This window comes from Leucoraja erinacea, chromosome 10, assembly GCF_028641065.1.
Source record: "Leucoraja erinacea ecotype New England chromosome 10, Leri_hhj_1, whole genome shotgun sequence".
NCBI classification, from domain to species: Eukaryota; Metazoa; Chordata; class Chondrichthyes; order Rajiformes; family Rajidae; genus Leucoraja; species Leucoraja erinaceus.
In genome coordinates this window covers 26891177-26913611 of record NC_073386.1, presented here as the reverse complement: position 1 = coordinate 26913611, position 22435 = coordinate 26891177, and the positions used below count along the sequence as shown (strand labels likewise).

Sequence of the window (22435 nt, the reverse complement as noted above, 5' to 3'; positions counted from 1 at the left end):
AACACAAAAGTAGTACCAATTATTCTAAAGAAACTGTTTGTGGATCATTTCATCCAATTTTTATGGCTGAGCAAAATTTCTTCCTTTTATCTTTTCTCTCTAGGTTTCTTATGCTCGTCCAAGCTCTGCATCAATCCGTGATGCTAATTTGTATGTTAGTGGCCTTCCTAAATCTATGACTCAAAAAGAATTAGAGCAGATGTTTTCACAATATGGCCGAATCATCACTTCCAGAATTTTAGTTGACCAAGTCACTGGTAGGTGCCGTTGATCCTACTTTTTCAGATGAGAATCACCTTCCTATTAACTGTAAGAACATTTTCAAAAAAAAAATTTTCAACTATAAATTTACTGTGCGTTGAGTAGAACAATAAATCTTTAAATGTTACAGTATTTTGGAAAGATTCCCTAGAACTGGCTCAGTTTATCATACATTCTGATTTTCAGATTATTTTGAATTCATTCTTAGTTTCTCAGTGAGAGCTGTATTTGGTTCAATCCTGTTAATTAACACATCTGACTATTCTGTGTGCTCAATGTCATGAAAACAATAAATTTTAATATTAAGTCTTTCCTCCTTGCCGCCTTTATTGAGGAATACTTCCTGAAGAGTACCCGTCAAAGGGACATGCTTCCGACTGGCTATTCTTCTGGCCTTAGGATCATTATGGTATTGGAAATGCTCTTCTTGGCATAACATGTTTAAATTGATAATCTTTTACACGTCAATCCTTAGTATTCCTCAAGTGCTTAGAGCTCCTTTACGGTATAATCTGATCCGGGGGGGCAGCCTTTCAGTGAGGCACGGTCACATTCCGACACACACAAAGGGCCAGAAACTCTGTAAATCCTAAATCTAGTTAATTATCAACAAAAGGAAAAGCTGAAAATCTTGACCATTGTCTTAAGATAAATGCTTTGTGTATTTGACAAAGAGTAAAAGCAGAAATTAAGCCTTTTTCCCCAAACTTCAATATTAAGCCCAAAATAATGATGAACCCATCATAGGTACTTGTGGGCTGAAATTACTGGAATAACATGATTTGAAATATTGTACACTGAGTAGAAAGGGAAAGAATTTGAGATATGATCTCACTCCCCTTTTATCCCCAAAAATGTATTGCAGAATTGTTTTCCTCACACAATGTACGCACTCTGATCTGGGAGGAAACTTTGTGATTGAATACAAAAGGGATTCCGGTCATGGCTTTTGCCCCAGCAGCATTTGGTTCAATGCTTTCTTATAGATTTCATTGTTAAAAACTAGCTTTCCAAAGGCAATTGCAATCAGTCCTCAGGAAAGCAGCATTCAGAAACATCATTAAAACAAATTGGTCTTGAGACAAGATTATATCATAAAGCTTTCCACACAACAAAATCAACCATCAACCTCAAGTTGCACAGGCTTCTGTTTATATTGTGCAGCCCCTATCCCCAAGATCTGGGCGATGAATTCCACTCCAACCAAACCAAAATCAAGAAATTTCTGGAATATCCAATTTGCACATCAGTTTTTTTAATCAAATGGTAAAATGAAATATAATTCAGACATGTTGGTGAGATTTGTGAAAACTGATATACCTAATAAAATTCCATGAGTTTATTTCTTCCACAAGCAATGTCACTAATATTAGAGTTCAAATTATTGGAATAACACAAAAAGTACATATAAGAATTAGCCATTTTTAATTAAATTGTGTTGTTTCTCAAAATAGTATGGCAGTAATGATCAAAAGTAGTTTTACTTAATATTAGCAAGTAATAATACACTCATACTTAACTAATAATGCACCATTAAAGTGGATATGTTTTTGACCGTTATATCTCCATTGGTATCTGAAGCACAATTGGGAGAGGTAGCTGTTAAGAAAGATGTTGATTTGTACTCAAGGAGAATTAAGCTTATTGCTATTGTTTCTGAACATGGAATGATAATATGCTTAAGGAATTATTGATGGAAATAATAATAATTCACAGAAAACCTACAGCTGGAATGAATGCTGCAGGAGACAACACATTACAATAACTGAGCTGTATTTCAAGCTTTGGGTCTTCTCTAACTTGCATGATAATGATCACACATATATACTTTGCTCTAGGGCTTTTAAATGCTACCTTATGTTCTATGACTTGTTTTTATGTACATACACGATTATGGGTGTCATTTGTAAGTCCAGAATATATCGCCAGAATAGTGGTTCTGATGCACCATCATGAACTGCTACCACCTTGTGAAGATTTTTACATGGTGCTATATGGCAAGAAGTTACAGTATTTAGACCCAGCCCCTGAGATTGTGTGAAATTCAGAAGAATATATTCAAGTGTTGCTGTTCTGTCCCCCGTTGCCCTTATCTTTCCAGCCGAGGTTGTGGATTTGGGAGGTGTCAGAGTAGCCACAGTAAGTAACTGGAGCACCCTTTGTAAATGGGGCATGATGTAGAAATGGTACACTGAGAGTGGAGGGAGAAAATGCATAAAGTTGCAATGACCTGGATGGTGTTGCGCTTCTTGTGCTGCTTTATTTGCACTCATCCAAGCAAGAGGAAAGTTCCCCTTCTCACTCCTGAATGATGTCTTGTAGATAATGAAAAGGTTTGGGAACCTGGAAGTGAGTCCCTTGTTGTAAGATATTCATTCTTTGCCATATTCATGTAGAAAGTATTTATGTATATGGCCCAGTTAGGTTTCTCATCATTGGTGATGCATAGAATGTTGATGATGGGTCGTTGGTGGTGATGGTAACACAGTTGAATGAAAAGAATAGACTCCTGTTGAAGTTTGGTACTTGGGTGAAATGTTACTGGTCACAAGTCAATTGAAGCCTAAATTATATCCTGGTCGTGTTGAATGCTAGCATGGGTTGTTACATTTTCTAAGAATTTATAAATGATAGTAAACATTGGTCATTCATTAGCTCAAAATTCTGACCAAGGAAAGAAGGTCATTTGCAATTAATTTACATAGATTTATTTAGTTCAATGTTAAAAAATATTGACCTCAGGCATCACATTCCATAACTTTATTTAAGTATATTTACAATGGCCTCAAGGCAGTCTTACAGATAATTCTAACTGCAAGGATGTTGAAATGATAGAATGAATGGGAGTCAATTGTCGATTCTGGCTTTTTTAGCCATTGAGATTTTAAATGATATGAAGTATTTCTAAGAACTCCATACACATCAAATTCTGGAAATGCTTTCTGATACAAAGAACAAACACCATGTAGTGTAAAAATGATTTAAAAAACAAAACCTTTTCTACTCATTTTTATAACTGCCACCCACTTTGACAGATAGCACAAAACATAGGGGAAGCACTGAATGAAGTAAGAACATTAAATATTGATGTTCAGAGTGATTTGGATATCCTTGACCAAGGAACACAAAATGTTAGCTGGCAGGTAAAGCACACAATTCTGAAGATAAACAGAATCTGAGTCTTTATAGGAGGGGGTGGAGAACAAGATCAAGAAAGTCTTCTTCCAACCATTTAAGGCTTGGTGAGACACAGCTAAAGTACTGGTAGCTGGTCTAATCTGCACAGTATTTAAAGGAGGATGTACTTGCTTTGGAGGTAGAACAGCAAAGGTTCATTAGACTGACTCATATGGTGAGAGGTGTCTGGTCAGGAGAGACTAAGCAAAAGGTTCTGGACTAAGAACAATCTCATTGAAACATAAAATTCTGAGGCTTGACAAAATAGATGCCGAAAATATGTTTCCTCTGACAGGGATTCTGAAACTAAGATAGTCTGAAGATACAGATATCACAACTTAAAACAAAAAATTAGAGAAATTTCCTTTCTCAGAGTTGTAAATCTTTGAATTTCTCTCTACCTGGGAGTTGTGGATGCAGAGTTATTAAGTATATTCAAGAGTGGAAAAGATGGATTTTAAAACCACTGCAAAGTACAGGGGAACAGACATTTGGCAGGATATGGCCAAAAATTAGATAAAATATGATTTTATTGAATGGCAAACAGACTCAACTGTCTGCCACCTCCATCGCAGGTGGCAGACTACTGACGGACATCTACTATAAACCCACTGACTCCCATGGCTATCTGGACTATACTTCTTCCCATCCTGTCTCCTGTAAGGACTCCATCCCCTACTCCCAATTCCTCCGTCTACGCCGCATCTGCACCCAGGATGAGGTGTTCCAAACCAGGGCATCGGAGATGTCCCCATTCTTTAGGAAACGGGGATTCCCCTCTTCTAATATAGATGAGGCTCTCACCGGGGTCTTTTCCATACCCCGTAACTCGGCTCTCACTCCCCATTCCCCCCACTCGTAACAAGGGCAGAATCCCCCTTGTCCTCACCTTCCACCCTACCAGCGATCACATACAACAAATAATCCTCTGCCATTTTCGCCAAATCCAACGGGATCCCACCACTAGCCGCATAATCCCATCTCCTCCCCTTTCGGCTTTCCGCGGAGCCGTTCCCTCCGTAACTCCCTGGTCAAGTCGTCCCTTCCCACCCAGACCACCCACTCTCCTGGCACTTTCCCTTGCAACCACAGGAAATGCTACACTTGTCGTTTTCCCTCCCCCTTAACTCCATCTGACCCAAGCAGTCTTTCCAGGTGCGGCAGAGGTTCACCTGCACCTCCTCCAACCTCATCTATTGCACCCGCTGCTCTAGGTGTCAGCTGCTCTACATCGGTGAGACCAAGCGTAGGCTTCGCAATCGCTTCGCCCAACACCTCCGCTCGGTTCGCAATAACCAACCTGATCTCCCAGTGGCACAGCACTTCAACTCCCCCTCCCATTCTAAATCCGACCTTTCTGTTCTGGGCCTCCTCCATGGCCAGAGTGAGGCCCACCGTAAATTGGAGGAGCAGCACCACATATTTTGCTTAGGTAGTTTACACCCCAGCGGTACGAACATTGACTTCTCCAATTTCAAGTAGCCCCTGCTTTCTCCTTCTTTCCCCTCCCCTTCCCAGCTCTCCCATAGCCCACTTTCTCCACCTCTTCCTTTCTTCTTCCCGCCCCAGTCTGAAGAAGGGTCTCGGCCCGAAACGTCGCCTATTCCTTCTCTCCATAGATGCTGCCTCACCTGCTGAGTTTCTCCAGCATTTTTGTCTACCTTCAATTTTCCAGCATCTGCAGTTCCTTTTGTTTCACTTACCTCCTCTTATAAGGTGAATGTGCATAGACATCGTGTTCAGTGATGTCAAATGGTATGAAATAAACAGTAACTGGAGGGTTGAAGCCAGCTTTGGCATTTTTATATTATTTCTCCTGATTCTCTCCCAAATCACCAACCATTTCACAAACATGATTCTTCCACAAGCTCCACCATCTGCAGTGCTCATTGATCAAAGGTATTTATGCATTGTACAAAGTACGTTCCATTGCTGTCAATGTATGTGGGCCCTATACGTGATAGAATGTCACTAAATGCCCTTGGTTTAAGTTTTAGATCTGTGGGTTGTGCCTGATGTGACTCTAGAGTTTGGAAATATTAGAAGAGCCTGTAATAAATCACCAATTAACAGCTTTACATTTTGGATCACATTTCTAGGCTTGTCCTGTGGTATGTTCTCTAAAAAGAATGCCGTATTTAACCTGTCTTGTTCTTTTAATTGTATTGTTCATACATGGAAGTAGTTTGGCATCTGGGGCTTTTTAAGTTCCGAAAATCAATTAACAGTTGTTGCTAGTTTCTGATGAGAAGAACCCAGCATGAAGCGGTAGTTGTTCTTTATAATTTTTTTTTTTTTGCGTTTTAAACAATATGTGAATGCCGCGCTTTACTTCACAAACATAACTTGGGAATGATCTGTGCATCTGAACTATATTCAGGTGTTTCAAGAGGAGTTGGATTTATTCGTTTTGACAAAAGGATAGAAGCAGAGGAAGCAATCAAGGGACTGAATGGGCAGAAACCTTCCAGTGCTACAGAACCAATTACTGTGAAATTTGCCAATAATCCCAGCCAGAAAACAAGCCAAGCATTACTTTCACAGCTGTATCAATCACCCAGCAGACGTTATCCTGGGCCACTTCATCACCAAGCTCAGAGGTTCAGGTAATGACAAAATACATACCTTAATATGAGCAACTTTGGGGTGAATGCTGTTTAAAAAGTAAAATATCGAGAAACTGAATTAATAGTTTTGTTCTGTAATCATTAATTTTGGGTGAAATTTATTTTTATAGAAAATTTAATTATTTATGATTTAAGTTTGTACTTTATATTAGGAACTTAGTCTCCAGTGTAAACTTCTGTTTGATAGCAAGATTATGTTGTATTTAACAGTTTTCAGTTAAAATTGATTTAATATGTACTTTGGGAAAAGGTGTGAGACAAAGTGCACATTAACTTAAATAGGAAACAACAAAAGAAAATATCAAGAAAATAATATACTGCTTAAACTTGAGAATCAAATTCAGACTATTGAACATGAATTTGGTTTCAGGAGATGTGGCAAATATTTTCCTAAATTTGTTTTTATATTACATTTTTTTTTTAAATTAAATCTACTGAATCACAAATTAATACCAATGGTGTTAATTATCCTAAATAATCTCAATTTTCAAACGGAGAGATTTAACAGAAATTGCATTTGTTTCCTTAGTACTTGAACAAATGCAATGCATGTAACGGGACTGACCTTTGTAGGATCAGTGTTCAGCCAATCATTATTCCTTCGGTGTAACACCCTGAAGATAAATGGTTAAAAACATTTGCAGGATCCCTTTGGTTTCACCAGGAAGTCAAGCTGTCTGTTGATTTTAATTTGTATAATTTATGCATTGCAGGTATTGAGGTAGCCCTTCTGTCCTTCTTACCTCAATATTCTCAAAAAATGATTGTTTATAAACAAAGAAATTGCTGGTGACCCTCAAAATCCTTTTCATCAGATCGGATAGGAGGAGTGAAGGGGCCATGCAGTAAAGTGTAAAAGGCCCAACGTTTTAAGGGAAAGTATTTAAGAGATTCTATTATAACAAGTCCAACTTCACCTGTTTCCTAAGTCTTAGATCAAATTCCTTCTTGTGTGTCTGGCTGATTAGGGATGCTGCAGTCTGTGATTGAAATATAAAGGTCAGGATACAAAAGGCTTGAAATGTAGACTCCTATTTTATGACAAGAATTCAGATTTATGATGAAGTCTTGATTAAGACTTAATTGTAAATCTGTACATGTATTGATTGTTCTTTCCAGCAGATATGAACATTGAATTAAAAATGGACATCTGTGGGAAGACAAACAGTTAATTTCAATAAAACCTCATGGATTTTGTAGGGAATCAAGATTATCTAAAATTACATGATCAGAAAATAGTGGTAATTGCAGGCATAGATTTCACACTTCAACTGGCTGTAATGCCAGAATTTCTGCACTGCTGCCCTCAAGTGGTAACTCTTTCCAAATTGAGGAGAACATAAACAGTACTGTTCCCTACCCCTGAAAGCTACGGAATTAATAAGTCTCCCAAATAAACATATGCAATGGCATTTCCATGAAACTACCAGAGAACCTCATTTAGAGCAATATCTTGTATTCTTAAATATCCAAATCAGCTTATTTCCTTACAAATTAATTTTAATCTTGCCCAACCATTGACTTTCTGTCACCACATACTTTTGCAACTCCAATCTATCTTATTTTTACACTTTTCCTCAGAAATAATAAATACTCTTTCATATTGGTCAACCAACCCCAATTGCAGGCCACAGTTTTACCTCCTTAACTCCTGTGAATGCAAATGAAATCAACTGGATTAACCTTCTGCAACTCGATCTAGCTGGACCATATAGCAGGATGATCTTAGAAACCATTGATGACACTTAGCTACCTTTTTTCTAGTATGTACTGCCGATCTCTTTAAACCTCTCTCATTCATTTTCCAATCTCATCTCTAGAGAATGATGGCTGCAGAATTGAAATGACAAGTAGATGACCAAAGATTGGGCATGAAGATAAACAGAAATTGAAATTGGTTTGCAGGGAAATAATATGCTGTGCATATTTAAAGAGTTTGTGGACTTTTTTTTATAATCAATTTCCAGTTGTTTCATGTCTTAACATGAATACCCATTTTTTCCGATTTCACTGTATTTCCCTGTTCACCTCGTCATTTGGATCTACTAGTTTTACCCAAGATTTGTCCCATTAAACTTCTGAAAATTAAACTTTCAATTCTAAAAATAACCCCCTTTCAAAATATCCTTCAAAGTAACATCATTATCTCAAATAAACAACGTTGAACCGTTCTGTTCATGTAGATTCCAGTCTCCTTTTGCTGTAAAATTCTATGCCAAAATTTCCTGCAACACTGAAGTTTGAATATCACCAATTGCTTTCCTAGTCCTGCTACAAAACTGAAATGTCACCTAGGCACATTTCTAAAAAGTGTACAAAAACAGATTATTCTGAGGATATATGTTCACAGTTCATTGAAATAGCAGGGCAGATTGTAGAAGTGCTTAAAAATTAAAAAGAATCTTGGGATTTATAAATAGGAATATAAACAAGAGGAAAGAAGTGAAGATGAACCTTTACAAATTACTGGTTCAGCCACTGCAGTTCTTGATGCCTCAATTCAGAAAAGATGTAAAGACTGCAGAGAGGATAGAGAAAAGATTTACTAAAATATTTCCACAGATCAGGAACTTTAGTTATGTGCATTGACTGAAAAAAATGAAAATGTTTTCCCTGTATAGATTTTGATTTACTATTGTCACATATACCGAGGTACAGTGAAAAACTTTGTTTTGCATGCTATCTAATCAAATCAGATAATACCATACATAAATACAATCAAACCAAACTCAAGTACAATAGGCAGAGCGAAGGGAAAGATGCTCAGACAGTCTTCAATGAGGTAGAGGAGAATTGGACTGTACCCTAGCTCATGGAAGAACTGTTCAGGAGCCTGATAACAGGGAAGAAGCTATGAGTCTAGTGATGCGCGTTTCAAGCTTCTGTGTCTTCTGCCTGATAAGAACAGGGGAAAGAAGGAATGAACGTGGTGTAGATGGATTCAATGGTGGGGATTCTGGTCTGTGTGATGGAATGGGCTACATCCACAAATCTGCAATTTATTGAAGTCTTGGACAGAGCTGTTCCCAAACTAAGCTGTAATACAACCCAACAATATGTGTCTGCACACAGAAATGTGACAAAGGGGGTCAAATTTCAATTTCCTTCAAAAAAGTTGACAAGCACTTTATTAGGTTCATAGTATCAACAAAAAATAAGAAAATATAGCATATTGATAGCAAGTTTCCGAAAATGGCATCAGAATACACAAATACATTTTGTGTAACGGTTGTCGCGTGGTGTCCACCAGTGACCTGGTTGGCACAGTAAGTGCACGTATTTCTTATTCCTTTCTATGTTTATGAAAACCACATGGAACAATAAAATTGCAAACACCGTTTCCACTTCATTCACCTGCTCATCTAGTAGAATACTGCATCCATCTGAGTGGACACGGCAACGAACGTTACATTATTAGCAAAAACCAAACATTTTCACCAATGTGATCTAAACAATACATTACCTTATGGATTTGAGCTAAATTGATGGCCAATGATTCATCAGAACGTTTGATTTGGGGTGATTTTTTTGTAAGTAAAATGTCTCTAACGATCGTTGTGGAGCTTCCGGAAGTTAACACGAAGGAATGAAGTTAGCGACTTGGTTCATACAAAAGGTAAACAAGGGACAGTGTGTTGCCAAATTGAAGATTGGCTCAGTTTCTTAGTTTTGATGACCAATTTATGTCCAAAAAGTTTTTTTTATTGATTTTAAAATGTTGGAAAATATATCGTAAACAGTCGTCGTATTTTTGACACCACAATGTTTTTGATATATTAAATTGGAAAATAAGAAAAAATAATTAACTCGCTCAAAAATCGCTACTACCATAGGATACCTCGTTGGGTTTGTGAAAAGCATTAGAGATTTGGAGTCTCCGTGATTTCACTTACGGAGGTACCGACCCCCCGATAACGGTCATTGTGACAATGGACACCAAGAACAACGACCGTTACGGGATCTTTACTGTACTGTATTATCTTTATGTTACTGTAGTTTTCTCCTGGTATTGATGAAGATATTTCCCTAGATCATTATCAAAACATGTATGTATGAGGGGCCATATGAAGTTTATTTATGAATTCAATATTCATGACTAAATGTGGCAGCGTTTTTAATGTCACATTCTTGGTGTCCAAATTGGTGGTAAAACGGTGAAGATTTGTCAGTCATGAAAATAGTTTTTGACTTTCGGTCTTGAAGTTATCTAATTTATATCTGTTATTTATAAGGTTTCACATGATGTGTAGATTATTGTTAAGAACAGTGTTTTGGTGTACACAACTGAATAATAATCTTGTTCCTCAAAATCTCTCCAGTATAGTAAAAAGACACAAATGCTTTCTGTGGAGCATCTGTAGAAGTTTGTAAGAGTAATTGGAGACATGGCAAATTTCCTCAGTCTCCTGAGGAAGTAGGGGGATTGGTTTGCCTTCTTGTTGCCAGTGTACTGTGGTTGTCCCATGACAGATTATTGGCAATATTTACACCAAAGAACATGAAGCTATCAACCATTTCCACATCTGCCACATTGATTCTGATTGGGTCATGTACTCTGCCATGCTTTCTGAGGTCGATAATAGAGAATAGATAATGAAGAAAGCTGAGAGAAGATCTAATAGATATATTTAAAGTCATGAATAGAATAAATATAAACTATTTCCATTGATAGAAATGTCAAGAACCAGGGAGCATAGCATGCTAACAATTAGATAAAGAACTAAAAATGTTGAACTCCTATTCTGAAATGATGCCTCTTAGTTCTAAATACCTCCAGTACAGGAACATCCTCTAAACATTCAGCCTGCTTTCTAACCATGCAATGCCTCTTTGGAATTCTCTCTCAGAGACTTAATCGCACATTCCTCAAGAAGCTCAACTGCAGACTGCAATCCTTTAGTTAAAGCATTTTTCCCAACAGGCCTCCACACAACTTCCATGCCATGAACTCTGAGGAAGATTTAACCCCAAGAGAAATAGTAGATTGTTGCACAAAGCACGAGGTTAAATCTGAACCAGGCAGAGGGTTAAATCAGCAAAAACATTCAGTGAACATGCCAACTTTTGAATTTAACCAAGTATGTCAGGCAATAATTTGGGGAAAAGCCACAGGGTAGTCAGTTTTGGTCATTTAAATATGTTCGTTACTTATTGAAAAAAGCTCAAGATTCAAGAGAGTTTATTGTCATGTGTCCCTGATAGGACAATGAAATTCTTGCTTTGCTTCAGCACAACAGAACATAGTAGGCATGACTACAGAACAGATCAGTGTGTCCATATACCATTGTATAAATATATACACACATGAATAAATAAACTGATGTGCAAATAACAGATAATGGGTTATTAATGTTCAGAGTTTTGTCCGAGCCAAGTTTAATAACCTGAGGGCTGTGGGGAAGTAGCTATTCCTGAACCTGGTTGTTGCAGTCTTCAGGCTCCTGTACCTTCTAGCTGAAGGTAGCGGGCAGATGAGTGTGTGGCCAGGATGGTGTGGGTCCTTGAAGATGCTGCTAGCCTTTTTGAGGCAGCAACTGCGATGGATCCCCTCGATGGAAGGGAGGACAGAGCCAATGATGGACTGGGCAGTGTTTACTACTTTTTGTAGTCTTTTCCTCTCCAGGGCGTTCAAGTTGCCGAACCAAGCCACGATGCAACCGGTCAGCATGCTCTCTACTGTGCACCTGTAGAAGTTAGAGAGAGTCCTCCTTGACAAACCGACTCTCCATAATCTTCTCAGGAAGTAGAGGCACTGATGAGCTTTCTTAATAATAGCATCAATGTTCTTGGACCAAGAAAGATCTTCAGAGATGTGCACGCCCAAGAATTTGAAGCTCTTGACCCTTTCAACCATCGACCCGTTGATATAAACGGGACTGTGGGTCCCCTTCCTGCTCCTTCCAAAGTCCACAATCAGTTCCTTGGTTTTGCTGGTGGTGAGGGCCAGATTATTGTGCTGGCACCATATGGACAGTCGCTCGATCGCTCTTCTATACTCTGACTTATCACCATCAGTGATACGTCCCACAACAGTGGTGTCATCAGCGAACTCGATGGTGGAGTTCGCACTATGACCGGCTCCACAGTCATGAGTATAGAGTGAGTACAGCAGGGGGCTGACACAGGCAGCCTTGAGGTGCTCCCGTGCTGATTGTTATCGAGGCTGACACATTCCACCAATACAGTCTGTGGATGAGGAAGTCAAGGATCCAATTGCAGAGGGATGCGCAGAAACCCAGTTCTGCGAGTTTGGTAACCAGCTTGGCGGGGATGATTGTGTTAAATGCCGAGCTGTAATCAATGAATAACAGCCTGACATATGAGTTTTTGTTGTCCAAGTTGTCCAGTACGGAGTGGAGGGCCAGGAGATCGCATCCACCGTTGATCTTTGTGGCGGTAAGCGAATTGCAGTGGGTCCAGGTTTTTGTCGAGGTAGGAGTTGATTTGCGCCATGATCAACCTCTCAAAGCAGTTCATCACCACAGGCGTTAGTGCCACTGGTCGATAGTCATTGATGCACATCACCCTGCTCTTCTTGGGCACTGGTATAATTGATGCCCTTTTAAAGCAGGTGGGGACCTCAGAAGTGAGAGGTTGAAAATGTCCATAAAAAACAGCCAGTTGGTCCGCACAGGTTTTCAGAACACGACCGGGTATACCATCAGGTCCAGGCGCTTTTCGAGAGCACCCCTCTGAAGGATTTCCTGACGTCGGCCTCTGAGACAGACTGAAATACCATCACAGCAAATGGGGGCTCGGGAAGGCATATCAGTATTCTCCCTATCAAAGCGTGCGTAAAACACATTGAGCTCGTCAGGGAGTGATGTTTCGCCGACATTCGAGCTGCCTTGTAGGAGGTGATTGCATTCAGGCCCCGCCACAGCTGCCGAACATCTGTCTCATCCTCCAGTTTGGAGCAGAAGTCCCTTTTGGCCTTACCAAGGTCGTATCTGGAATTCTTGTAGACCACTGTATCATCAGACATGAATGCCCGGTGTCTGGTCTTCAGAAGAGTGCAGATCTCAAAGTTCATCCAAGATTTCTGATTGGGAAACACTCGGAAGGTTTTTGTAGGGATGCAGTCCTCCACACATTTCTTTATGAAGTCTGTAACGACTGTGGCGTATTCGTTCAAGTCCGTTGCCGAGTCCTTGAACATTGCCCAGTCTACAGACTCCAAACAGTCCTGGAGTTGTTCCTCTGCCCCCCCCGACCTGCTCTGTACTGTCCTCACTTCTGGGGGAGCGCTTTTCAATTGCTGCCTGTAGGCAGGAAGAAACAGCACTGCGGTATGGTCCGATTTACCGGTGAGGGCGAGGGATAGAGCGATAGGCATTCTTGATGGTGGTGTAGCAGTGGTCGAGGGTGTTTGGTCCTCTGGTGCAGCAGGAGACATGTTGGTGGAAGTTCGGGAGTGATTTCTTGAGGTTTGCCTTATTGAAGTCCCCAACAATGGCGGTAAATGCCTCGGGGTAAGACGTCTGGTGTTTATTGACCACGGCGTGCAGCTCCTCCAGTGCCAGACGGAGGTCTGCCTGGGGTGGGATGTAGACCGCGGTCAGGATGATGGAGGTGAATTCCCTTGGGAGGTAGAAGGGACGGCACTTAACCGCCAGATGTTCCAGGTGCGGAGAGCAGGAGTTGGAAAGGACTGCCACATCCGAGCACCACGCAGAGTTGACCATGAGGCAGACGCCTCCTCTTCTCCCTTTCCCAGATGCCAGTGTATGGTCCATACGGTGGATGGAGAACCCTTCAGGCTGGACCGCTGAGTCTGGGGATGAGCCATGTCTCTGTGAAACAGTACACAGAGCATTCCCTCAGCTCCCTTTGATAAAGCAGCCTTGCCCTTAAGTCCTCCACTTTATTTTCAAGGGACTGTACATTGGCCAGTAGGGTAGTAGGGAGAGGGGGCTGAAGTCCCCTGCGCTTCAGTCTGACCTGAAGTCCTGTCCGTCGGCCACGTTTCCGGACACAATGGAGGCTTCCCCTTCGTTTCCAGGTACTGTGTTTACTGTACCTGCTGTTTCTGCAAACCTGCGCTGGAACGGAGATTCCTTCACAGACGGCAGCTCCAGCTCCGTAACGAACGGGGGTATCTTCAAAGTCGGCAGCTCCAGCTTCATTGTTCCTGGAGGATCCAGCCCTTCGGCTCTGGAGGTCATCCCGGAGTTTCCAGGTACCGTACCTGCGTTCCTCCGTCGGGCCGGGTGTTTTACAGCCAGCATGGGAACGTTTAAAGTCCGGGGCTCCCGCAGCTGCGGGAGATCGCGAAATTGCCAGCGCCTTCAGGTGCCCAAGCAGCTTGTCCGAAACGGCACCGATTACTGCCGTTTCCCTGATCCGGGTGAGTTGTTAGAAGTTGTAGGTGAACCTTTTCTGTTCTGGTGCACCGTAAAAGTCGCCACAGGCAGGCGCCATCTTGCCATACTTGCCATATGGCAAGCTAAAACTGCAATTATAGTTTTAACCCAGGGTGCATTGGCTTTTTAAGCTCTGATTCTTGGCAAGAGTAGAGGGTTCTGGAAGGGTCCTAAGGATGTGACAGTGTTTTTCACAATAAGCAGTCTAGCTCACAACTGCACAATAGAGTGACTCCGTGAAAGATTTTCTTCACTGGAGTTGTTATCCTTCTTAGACCAAGTGGTATCATGATTGTTCCATATACTTTTCGTTTAGTTTACTTCTCTATTGCAGTTACCAGTTCTTCACTAAGACAAAAATGCAGTTTCTTCTTATGCAGTAATTTCATGGGACCCGGAGGATAGCTAGGTTGAATAACCATAAGAGCATCTGATACACCTGCTGTTGCAAATTAGTGAGGGCTGAAAAGACAATCACAGCTAAAGGGAGGTTTTACTTTGCATTGATGGTATATCTATGTGGCTCAGTTTATTTAATATGCTGGAACAGCTATATCTCAGACGGCTAAGGCTGTCATGCCAGGTGGAAGCAGATCTCTACACCTGCAATAAAATCTGATGTCAGCTTGTATATCTGCTCTGTCTGATGCTGTCAAAGTGATGCGTTTGTACTATTCAAGGTCATTCTAAGATACCGTAAATCAAGATTTATCAGCTGTCAGCACACAGTTGTGTAAGGCAGGTAACTAATGTCTTCTCGAAAAACATCAACTTTGCCACAGGTGACATAAGCCAGAACAAAAAGGCATTTGAATTAGCTGCTTTGGTTTGATTATTATCCCATGAGATTGCAGTATTACAATAGTAAAGGCATTCCATGCCGGAATAGGGCATTTATGAATTAGAAAGGACATAATTCTATTAATGTGCCATAGATCTGCATACAAAGGGCGATGTCTCTAGGTATGTGCCAAATATCTAGGCGGCTAGCATGATTATTTTATTTTGATATTTCCCTGGGCTATTCCATATTTGGCATTTGAGGGAGCAGGGTGGGAGTCTAAGGCAATTATAGTGTATGGTGCTGACTGTATTGAACCAAAGGCTAAAAATGCTGACTTAAACGGATATAAGCCAAAAAACTGCCAGGAAACTCCAAACTCTTCTTATGACTCAATAAGTCGCTGAGCAAACTCTTTGAATGCTGAAAATGTGATTTAGGTGCTTTGAACACTGCTTCAGCAAGTACTTCCAAATTTTTTTTTCCTGAAATAGAATCCCAAATTTCCTGGAATTTGATGGTATTTCCAGAAATTTTCAAAATGCTTCCTGCATGCTATTTGTTGTTTTTTCACGTGCATACAACACAAAGAACAAGGCAAAACAGATCTATGTAACTACACCGTATCTGCCTGCTTCTGTTACTCACTTGCAGAGTATGCAATTCAGCTTTCGTTGCCTCCAACAGCTTTTGTTGTCTTCATTATTTCAACCTGCTCTCATGTCTCACTATGCTCTCTCTCCCTCCCACTTTCCCTCCCTCCCCCCCCTTTGCCCCCTCTCTCTTCGTCTCTCGCTCTCCTCTCTCCCTCCTCTCTCTCTCTCTCTCTCTCTCCTCTCTCCTCTCTCTTCCTCTCTCTTCTCTCTTCTCTCTCTCTCTCTCTCTCTCTCTCTCTCTCTCTCTCTCTCTCTCTCTCTCTCTCTCTCTCTCTCTCTCTCTCTCTCTCTCTCTCTCTCTCTCCTCTCTCTTCTCTCTCTCCTCTCTCCCCTCCCTCCCTCTCCCTCTCTCCTCTCTCCTCTCTCCCTCTCTCTTCCCTCTCTCTCTCCTTCCCTCCCACCCTCCCCCTCCACCCCTCCTCTCCCTCTCTCCACCCCTCCCTCTCTGCCCCTTGAGCCCACCCACCGTTCTGTGAAAATCAAGGCCAATCCCAATGTAACTGGAATCCCACTGGTAACCTTCCACCACTAGGCTTATCCAGAATTCTACCACTGCCTGAAAAAATAATCAAAGGCTCAACTTCAACTGAGAAAGAGAACTCCCAAGACTCATTGTTATACAAGAATTTTCCCGAACAGTCTGTGACTCATAGCGCTGCAGCCGGTAGCGCTATATTTAGAACCCATAGCGCTGCAGCCGACAGCTTCGTTTAAATTCCCACGCTTTAAACTGACAGCGCTCTGTTTAAACCTTCGAACGCCAAACTGGCAGTGCTGTGTGTATTACCTTTACACCCCTCCGCAGGCCAGATGCGGAAATTTCCCGAAATTATTTCATTTCCCTCAAATTACCCGAACAACCTGAATTTCCCGAATTTCGGGTAATTTCCTTCAAATTGGAAACACTAGCATCAGCATACACCTGCAAGGATGTAAAGAGTGATGATAGCCTGCTGCACAACATAACACGACAATGGATAGGTATATGTTCAAAATGAACTGCAGATGCTACATTTACAAAAAAAGACACAAAGTGCTGGAGTAACTCAGCGGGTCAGGCAGCATCTCTGGAGAATATGGACAGGTGAATTTTCAGGTTGGCACCCTTCGTCACACCGATAGTAGTAGAGGGGTGAATGCCAGAAGAGAGGTGGAGCATGGCAAGTGATAGCTGGATACAGGTGTGGGAGGTTTTTAATTGGCAGATGGATGGATAAAGGTCAGAGATGAAAAGACAACAAGTGTGAGATAGAAGATGCATGAAATGTGGCATGGGGAAGGAATGTAGGGGGAAGGGGAAATGGAAAGTGGCGTACATCCAGGTGGGGCACAGGGAAGAAGGGGATTTTTGTAGGTTGTTACCTAAAATTGGTGAAATCAGTGGCCTCCTTTACATTGGCAAGACCAAGGAGTAGACTCAACAACCGCCTCGCTGAACACTTGCGCTCAATACGCTAAGCCCTGCTGCAGTTGCTAACCATTTTATCGGTTGCTAACTATTTTAACTCCCTATCTTATTCCCATACCGACTTTTCCATCCTGGGCCAATCCCATTACCAGAGTAAAATCCATATACTCAACATCCACTTCCCTGCCCTCATCAATCCTCTTGATGACCTCTTCAAAAACCTCTGTGATTGGCGGGACACAATTTCAGCATAAAGCCATGCTGACCATCCCTAATCAGCACTTACCTATACAAATGCCAATAGATCCTGTTGCTGAGAATCTCCTCCAACAACTTTCTCACCAATGATGTCAGGCTCATCAGCCTGTAATCCTTGCTATCCTTATTAAATTACTGTACAACATAAGCTATCCTCCAGTCATCCAGAACATCACCTGTGGATAAAGATGATGAAAATGGCCCTGCAATTTCCTGTTTGGGTCCCGACATGGTCCAAGGATGCACCTTGTCAGCCCCTGGGGATTTATCTGTCTTAATGCCCTTTAAAACCACCTCTACCTCTTTTTTCATTCATATATGATGCAAGACTTCACAACTCCTATGACTCAATTACTTAGCTTCCATGATTTTCTCCTTAGTAAAAGCGGATGAGTCAGTTTCTCTCAGAATGCTCATGCTTCAATGAGATAATCTATCATTCTTCAAAATCTCAGTGTGTATAGGTTGAACTTACTTGATCATTCCCCATGGACAAATGTCTACATCCAGGGGATGAATCAAACTAATCTAACCACAAGACAAGCAAGATGCAAAGACAAAATCTGGATAGATATTTTTCATGATAATATTGGATTCAGGGAGAGCTAGCTATCTGGATACAGAACTAGCTTAACCGTAGAAAGCAAAGGATTGTGGTAGAGGGTTGTTTTTTAGACTAGACGTCTGCATGCTGGGAAGCTTCTCCAGCATGATGTCGTTAAAATTGCATCCATTCCCTCCACCCTCTTTCTCTCCCTCCGATCACCAGCTACCACTTTTGTTCCTCTATATCTGTTTGTCTGCTCTAACACATCTCTAGGTCTCATGATTTTAAATGTTCCCCCTCCCTTTTAGATTATTTCTTTTTAAAAAAACACCATTTGATGAAGATTTTGTTCACCCCGCCTTGCTTCGTTTGGCAGTCACTTTACGTAATTATACTTAAGGTGTTTTGTGTGGAAAAGAAAATATATAAATGCGTGTCGTTTTTGTTGAAGGTACTAGGTTGCTGTTTATATTGCACAAACATCGTGCTTTCAGAGGTAAATGTTCTTGATTTGACAGTGCTGAGGCAGCAAATCAGAGTACAATTTAAATTTTAACGAATATATATTTATATATTGAGTTGAAGACTGTCTCCAAGGTGTCAATGAAAATGATTTACTGTGGTCCCTCTTTGCAAAAGAAAATAGAATAAAATGTCCAACACACCAGAAATATTGATAGAAAAAAAGCATTTCCTTCAATTCAGGGACTTCTAGCAGAAAATATTTCATTTTAAGATCTACTTGTCAGCTAATTAATCTTTTTTTTTCACTCCTCTGTACTGGATCACCAACACTACACAATTACTTTAGATCCTAAGATCTGGCCATCAAGCATTTTAAGTTTACGGCAGATGGAGAGAGATTCACAATATTGCCAGCATGAACCTGGCCCTCATTTTAATATGTCTGCCCATCTGCATAAGAAATAAGCACCCATTATGTAGCACAATTTTATGCAAGCCAAGGATTATTTAAAGTGAGAGCAAGTGGCGAAATGTTAAGAAAGATTCCAGCAATTTAAGTTAATGAGAGGTCGCAAGACCCATGATATTGCCAGCATGATTCAGGCCCTTATTTTAATATAACTACCTGACTGTATAAATAAATAAGCAGCCCATTCTTTATTACAGAACAGTTTTGTGCAAGCATGCTAAGGATTATTTAAAATGAGAGCTAGTAGCCAAATGTTAAGAAAAAAAACCAGTAATGACCTGAAGGTTTTCATGTAGTATTCTTTTTGAACCTGCACAAGACAACACAGGTGGTAACTGCAAGAGCTTCCCGTAGCAGACAATCCAGTGAACTTGAACAGTAATTGCCCCAAAACGGGAATTTATGGCAGAAATCTGTTAATAACCGTCTTGCGTGAATTCTTAATTCTTTTTTTCAACAACATAGGCAACACTTTTCTCAATAATTCCCTATTTTGCTTATGTCGAACTTCTGTGCCCCACTTCTCATTCCAAACAAGCATTACGTTGTAATATTTGTTTTAACCAGAAACTCCTTATTGTCATTCCTTGGATCACATGCTTGGATTAAATGGCTGAGGTTCCACTGTTCCAAAATCGTTTGAGTGTCAGCACAGAGGACATTTTTTCTTCTGATGTTTTTCCGATCACACAGTTCCATTCAGCTGCTGTGCAGCATGGAATATCTCCCAGAACAAATGGTTATCTGCACTACACAGTAAATGGTAGGCCTCTGGATAGTGTTGTAGAGCAGAGGGATCTAAGAGTACGTACATGGTTCCTTGAAGGTCGAGTCGCAGGTAGATAAGGTGGTCAAAAAGGTTTTTGGCACTTTGACGTTCATCAGTCAAAGTATAGAGTATAGAAGTTGGGATGTAATGTTGCAGTTGTATAAGACGACGGTGAGGCTGCATTTAGAGTATTGTATTCAGTTCTGGGCATCATGTTATAGGAAAGATATTGTCAAGCACGAAAAGGTTCAGAAAAGATTTCCAAGGATGTTCCCAGGACTACAGGATGTGAGCTTAAGTAGGCTGGGTCTCTATTCCATGGAGCGTAGGAGGATTAGGGGAGATCTTATAGAGGTATACAAAACCATGAGAGGAATAGATCGGGTAGATGCACAGAGTCTTTTACCCAGAGTAGGGAAATCGAGGACCAGAGGACATGGGTTCAAGGTGAAGGGGAAAAGATTTAATAGGAATCTGAGGGGTAACTTTTTCACATCGACTGTGGTGGGTGTATGGAACAAGCTGCCAGAGGCTGGGACTGTCCCATCGTTTGGAAACAGTTAGACAGGTACATGAACAGGACAGGCTTGGAGGGTTATGGGCCAAGCGCAGGCAAGTGGGACTAGGGTAGCTGGGACATTGTTGGCCAGTGTGCGCGAGTTGGGCCGAAGCGCCTGTTTCCACACTGTCACTCTATGACACTATGACTAAAGGGGAGGTGGGGGGGGGGTGAATGCTGGATAAATGAACTTGAATTTGGGTATGACACCAGCTTTAATAATCTGAAGAGGAACATGTGGCTGTAAATGGGGTGGGGAATTAGCAGAGTTGCTTTTTTGCAGACTGTACTTGTACCTTTCCAGAGAGAACCATTAACATTGTATAATATAGAATAAGGATAATAAAAATTAAGTTCAAATTGGAAGGTGAAATTTCTGTTGCATGATTTGGAGGTTTTAATTACATAGTGTGACCAGTGCTTAAATGTTATCACAAGAACATCATCCGTGTCTAGCAGATGCCTAAAACAAAAGCGGAGCTGTTAAAATAGCAGGCAACAGGAATGAAATGTTGAGCCTACTTTGGTAATTGAGCAGTCTGCCTGCCACTCACAATTCTATAAGTAAAGGTATGATTAAAATCATACCAAATGTATAATCCCACTTCATGATGGTCATATATCTGTTACACACCAAATCCAATTTTGTTGATTTTTTTTATTGTAGAATTCCAAATGTATTTCGTATTCAGGGCTTTGTTTGGGTACAGCTTCATCCAAGAGTACAAGAAATGGCAGAGCATTGTGGACATAGTGCAGACCATCACGCAAACCAGCCTCCTTCCATTTACTCGATCTACAGTTCACGATCCCTCGGCAAGGCTGCCAGCATAACCAAGGACCAGTCTCATCCCAGTCACTCCCTCTTCTCCCCTCTCCCATCGAGGTACAGAAAGTTGAAAATGCATACCTCCAGATTCAGGTTCAGTTTCATCCCAGCTGTTATCAGGCAACTGAACAATCCTTTCAACAGCTGGGGTGCAATCCTGATCTCCCATCTACTTAATTGGAGACTATCTTTTATTGGACTATCTTTTATCTGCGCACTGTGGACAGCTTGGTTGTAATCCATGTGTTTCTTTGATTGGATAGAATGCAAACAAAAGCTTTTCACTGTACCTTGTTACACATAACAATAATAAACTAAACCAATGCCATTTATAAAATGTTAAAAATAAATCCAACTGCTCAGATTTGAAAAACTAAGTGGGGCAGTAATGATTACTAGATTATGTGTTTTAGTAGTTCTAGATCTCTTGCTCAAACAGGACCATTTAGCAGGTGTTCCATTGAATGAGCTGCCATCTGTGAAACATTAACCCAAGGACTCCTTCTCTTTTCAGGCTGGACAATTTGCTTAATATGGCCTATGGTGTAAAGAGGTAATTAGAACTCCACAGACTGCCAGATGTCCATGTTGGCACAGATGTTGCTAATTTATTTTGACTAACATTTTTATTTTTTCCACCAGCATGTTAAACTTTTGTTTCAGAGTTCAATTCTTTTGGTTCTTTAAAAAGATCCATAACTCTTGTTTGCACACTTCTTTAATTTGCAGGTTGTTCGATTCAGTTGATTCAGGTGCAACAGCTGCATATGAAATAGAATCAAAAAGACTATTCCGCAAGCAGATTGGCCACTGCTGCTGGTTAGAGGTTAATGGAGAAAAATAACCACAGTGATACTGTGTCTCATGGTTAATGTGCAAATAGGCAGAAATTTACCAACATTTATTCATCTTGTTTAAAAATTATTACTTATTGGAAGTTTTTGAATTTTCATTAATTCCTCAGTTGAATAAAGGCCGCTGTATGCACCTCTATCACTACATTTGGAGTTTTCACAGTTCAGTACTTCCCAGTAATTTTTTTCCTCTATTTTGTTAACAAGATTAAATTACATTATAGTTTGTGAGAGCTTCAAACACAGAGTTGTGAGTTTTAAGGCAAGATTGAGGCCTAAATTTTTAAGCAACATTTTTATACAACAATGGGAAGCGGGTGTTAGAACAAAATAAATCGATCTTTGGTCAATGAAAAATAAATTTGGATTATATTATTTATATTTACAATGTTAAATAGAAATCCACAAACAT

The 22435-nt window shown here is 40.7% G+C and overlaps 1 protein-coding gene across 5 annotated transcripts in view; it reads left to right on the top strand.

Moving 5' to 3' along the window:
- elavl4 (ELAV like neuron-specific RNA binding protein 4) overlaps positions 1-22435 on the top strand; it is a 100830-nt gene that overhangs the window by 75662 nt on the left and 2733 nt on the right. For 3 of the 5 annotated variants that reach the window (XM_055641805.1, XM_055641806.1, XM_055641804.1), the window contains exons 4-6: positions 104-257; positions 5819-6044; positions 21684-21722. In XM_055641805.1, coding sequence (XP_055497780.1) covers positions 104-257; positions 5819-6044; positions 21684-21722 — 419 coding nt within the window. The remainder of the gene's footprint in view (positions 1-103; positions 258-5818; positions 6045-21683; positions 21723-22435) is intronic. The other 2 variants (XM_055641808.1, XM_055641807.1) reach the window with 1 other exon arrangement.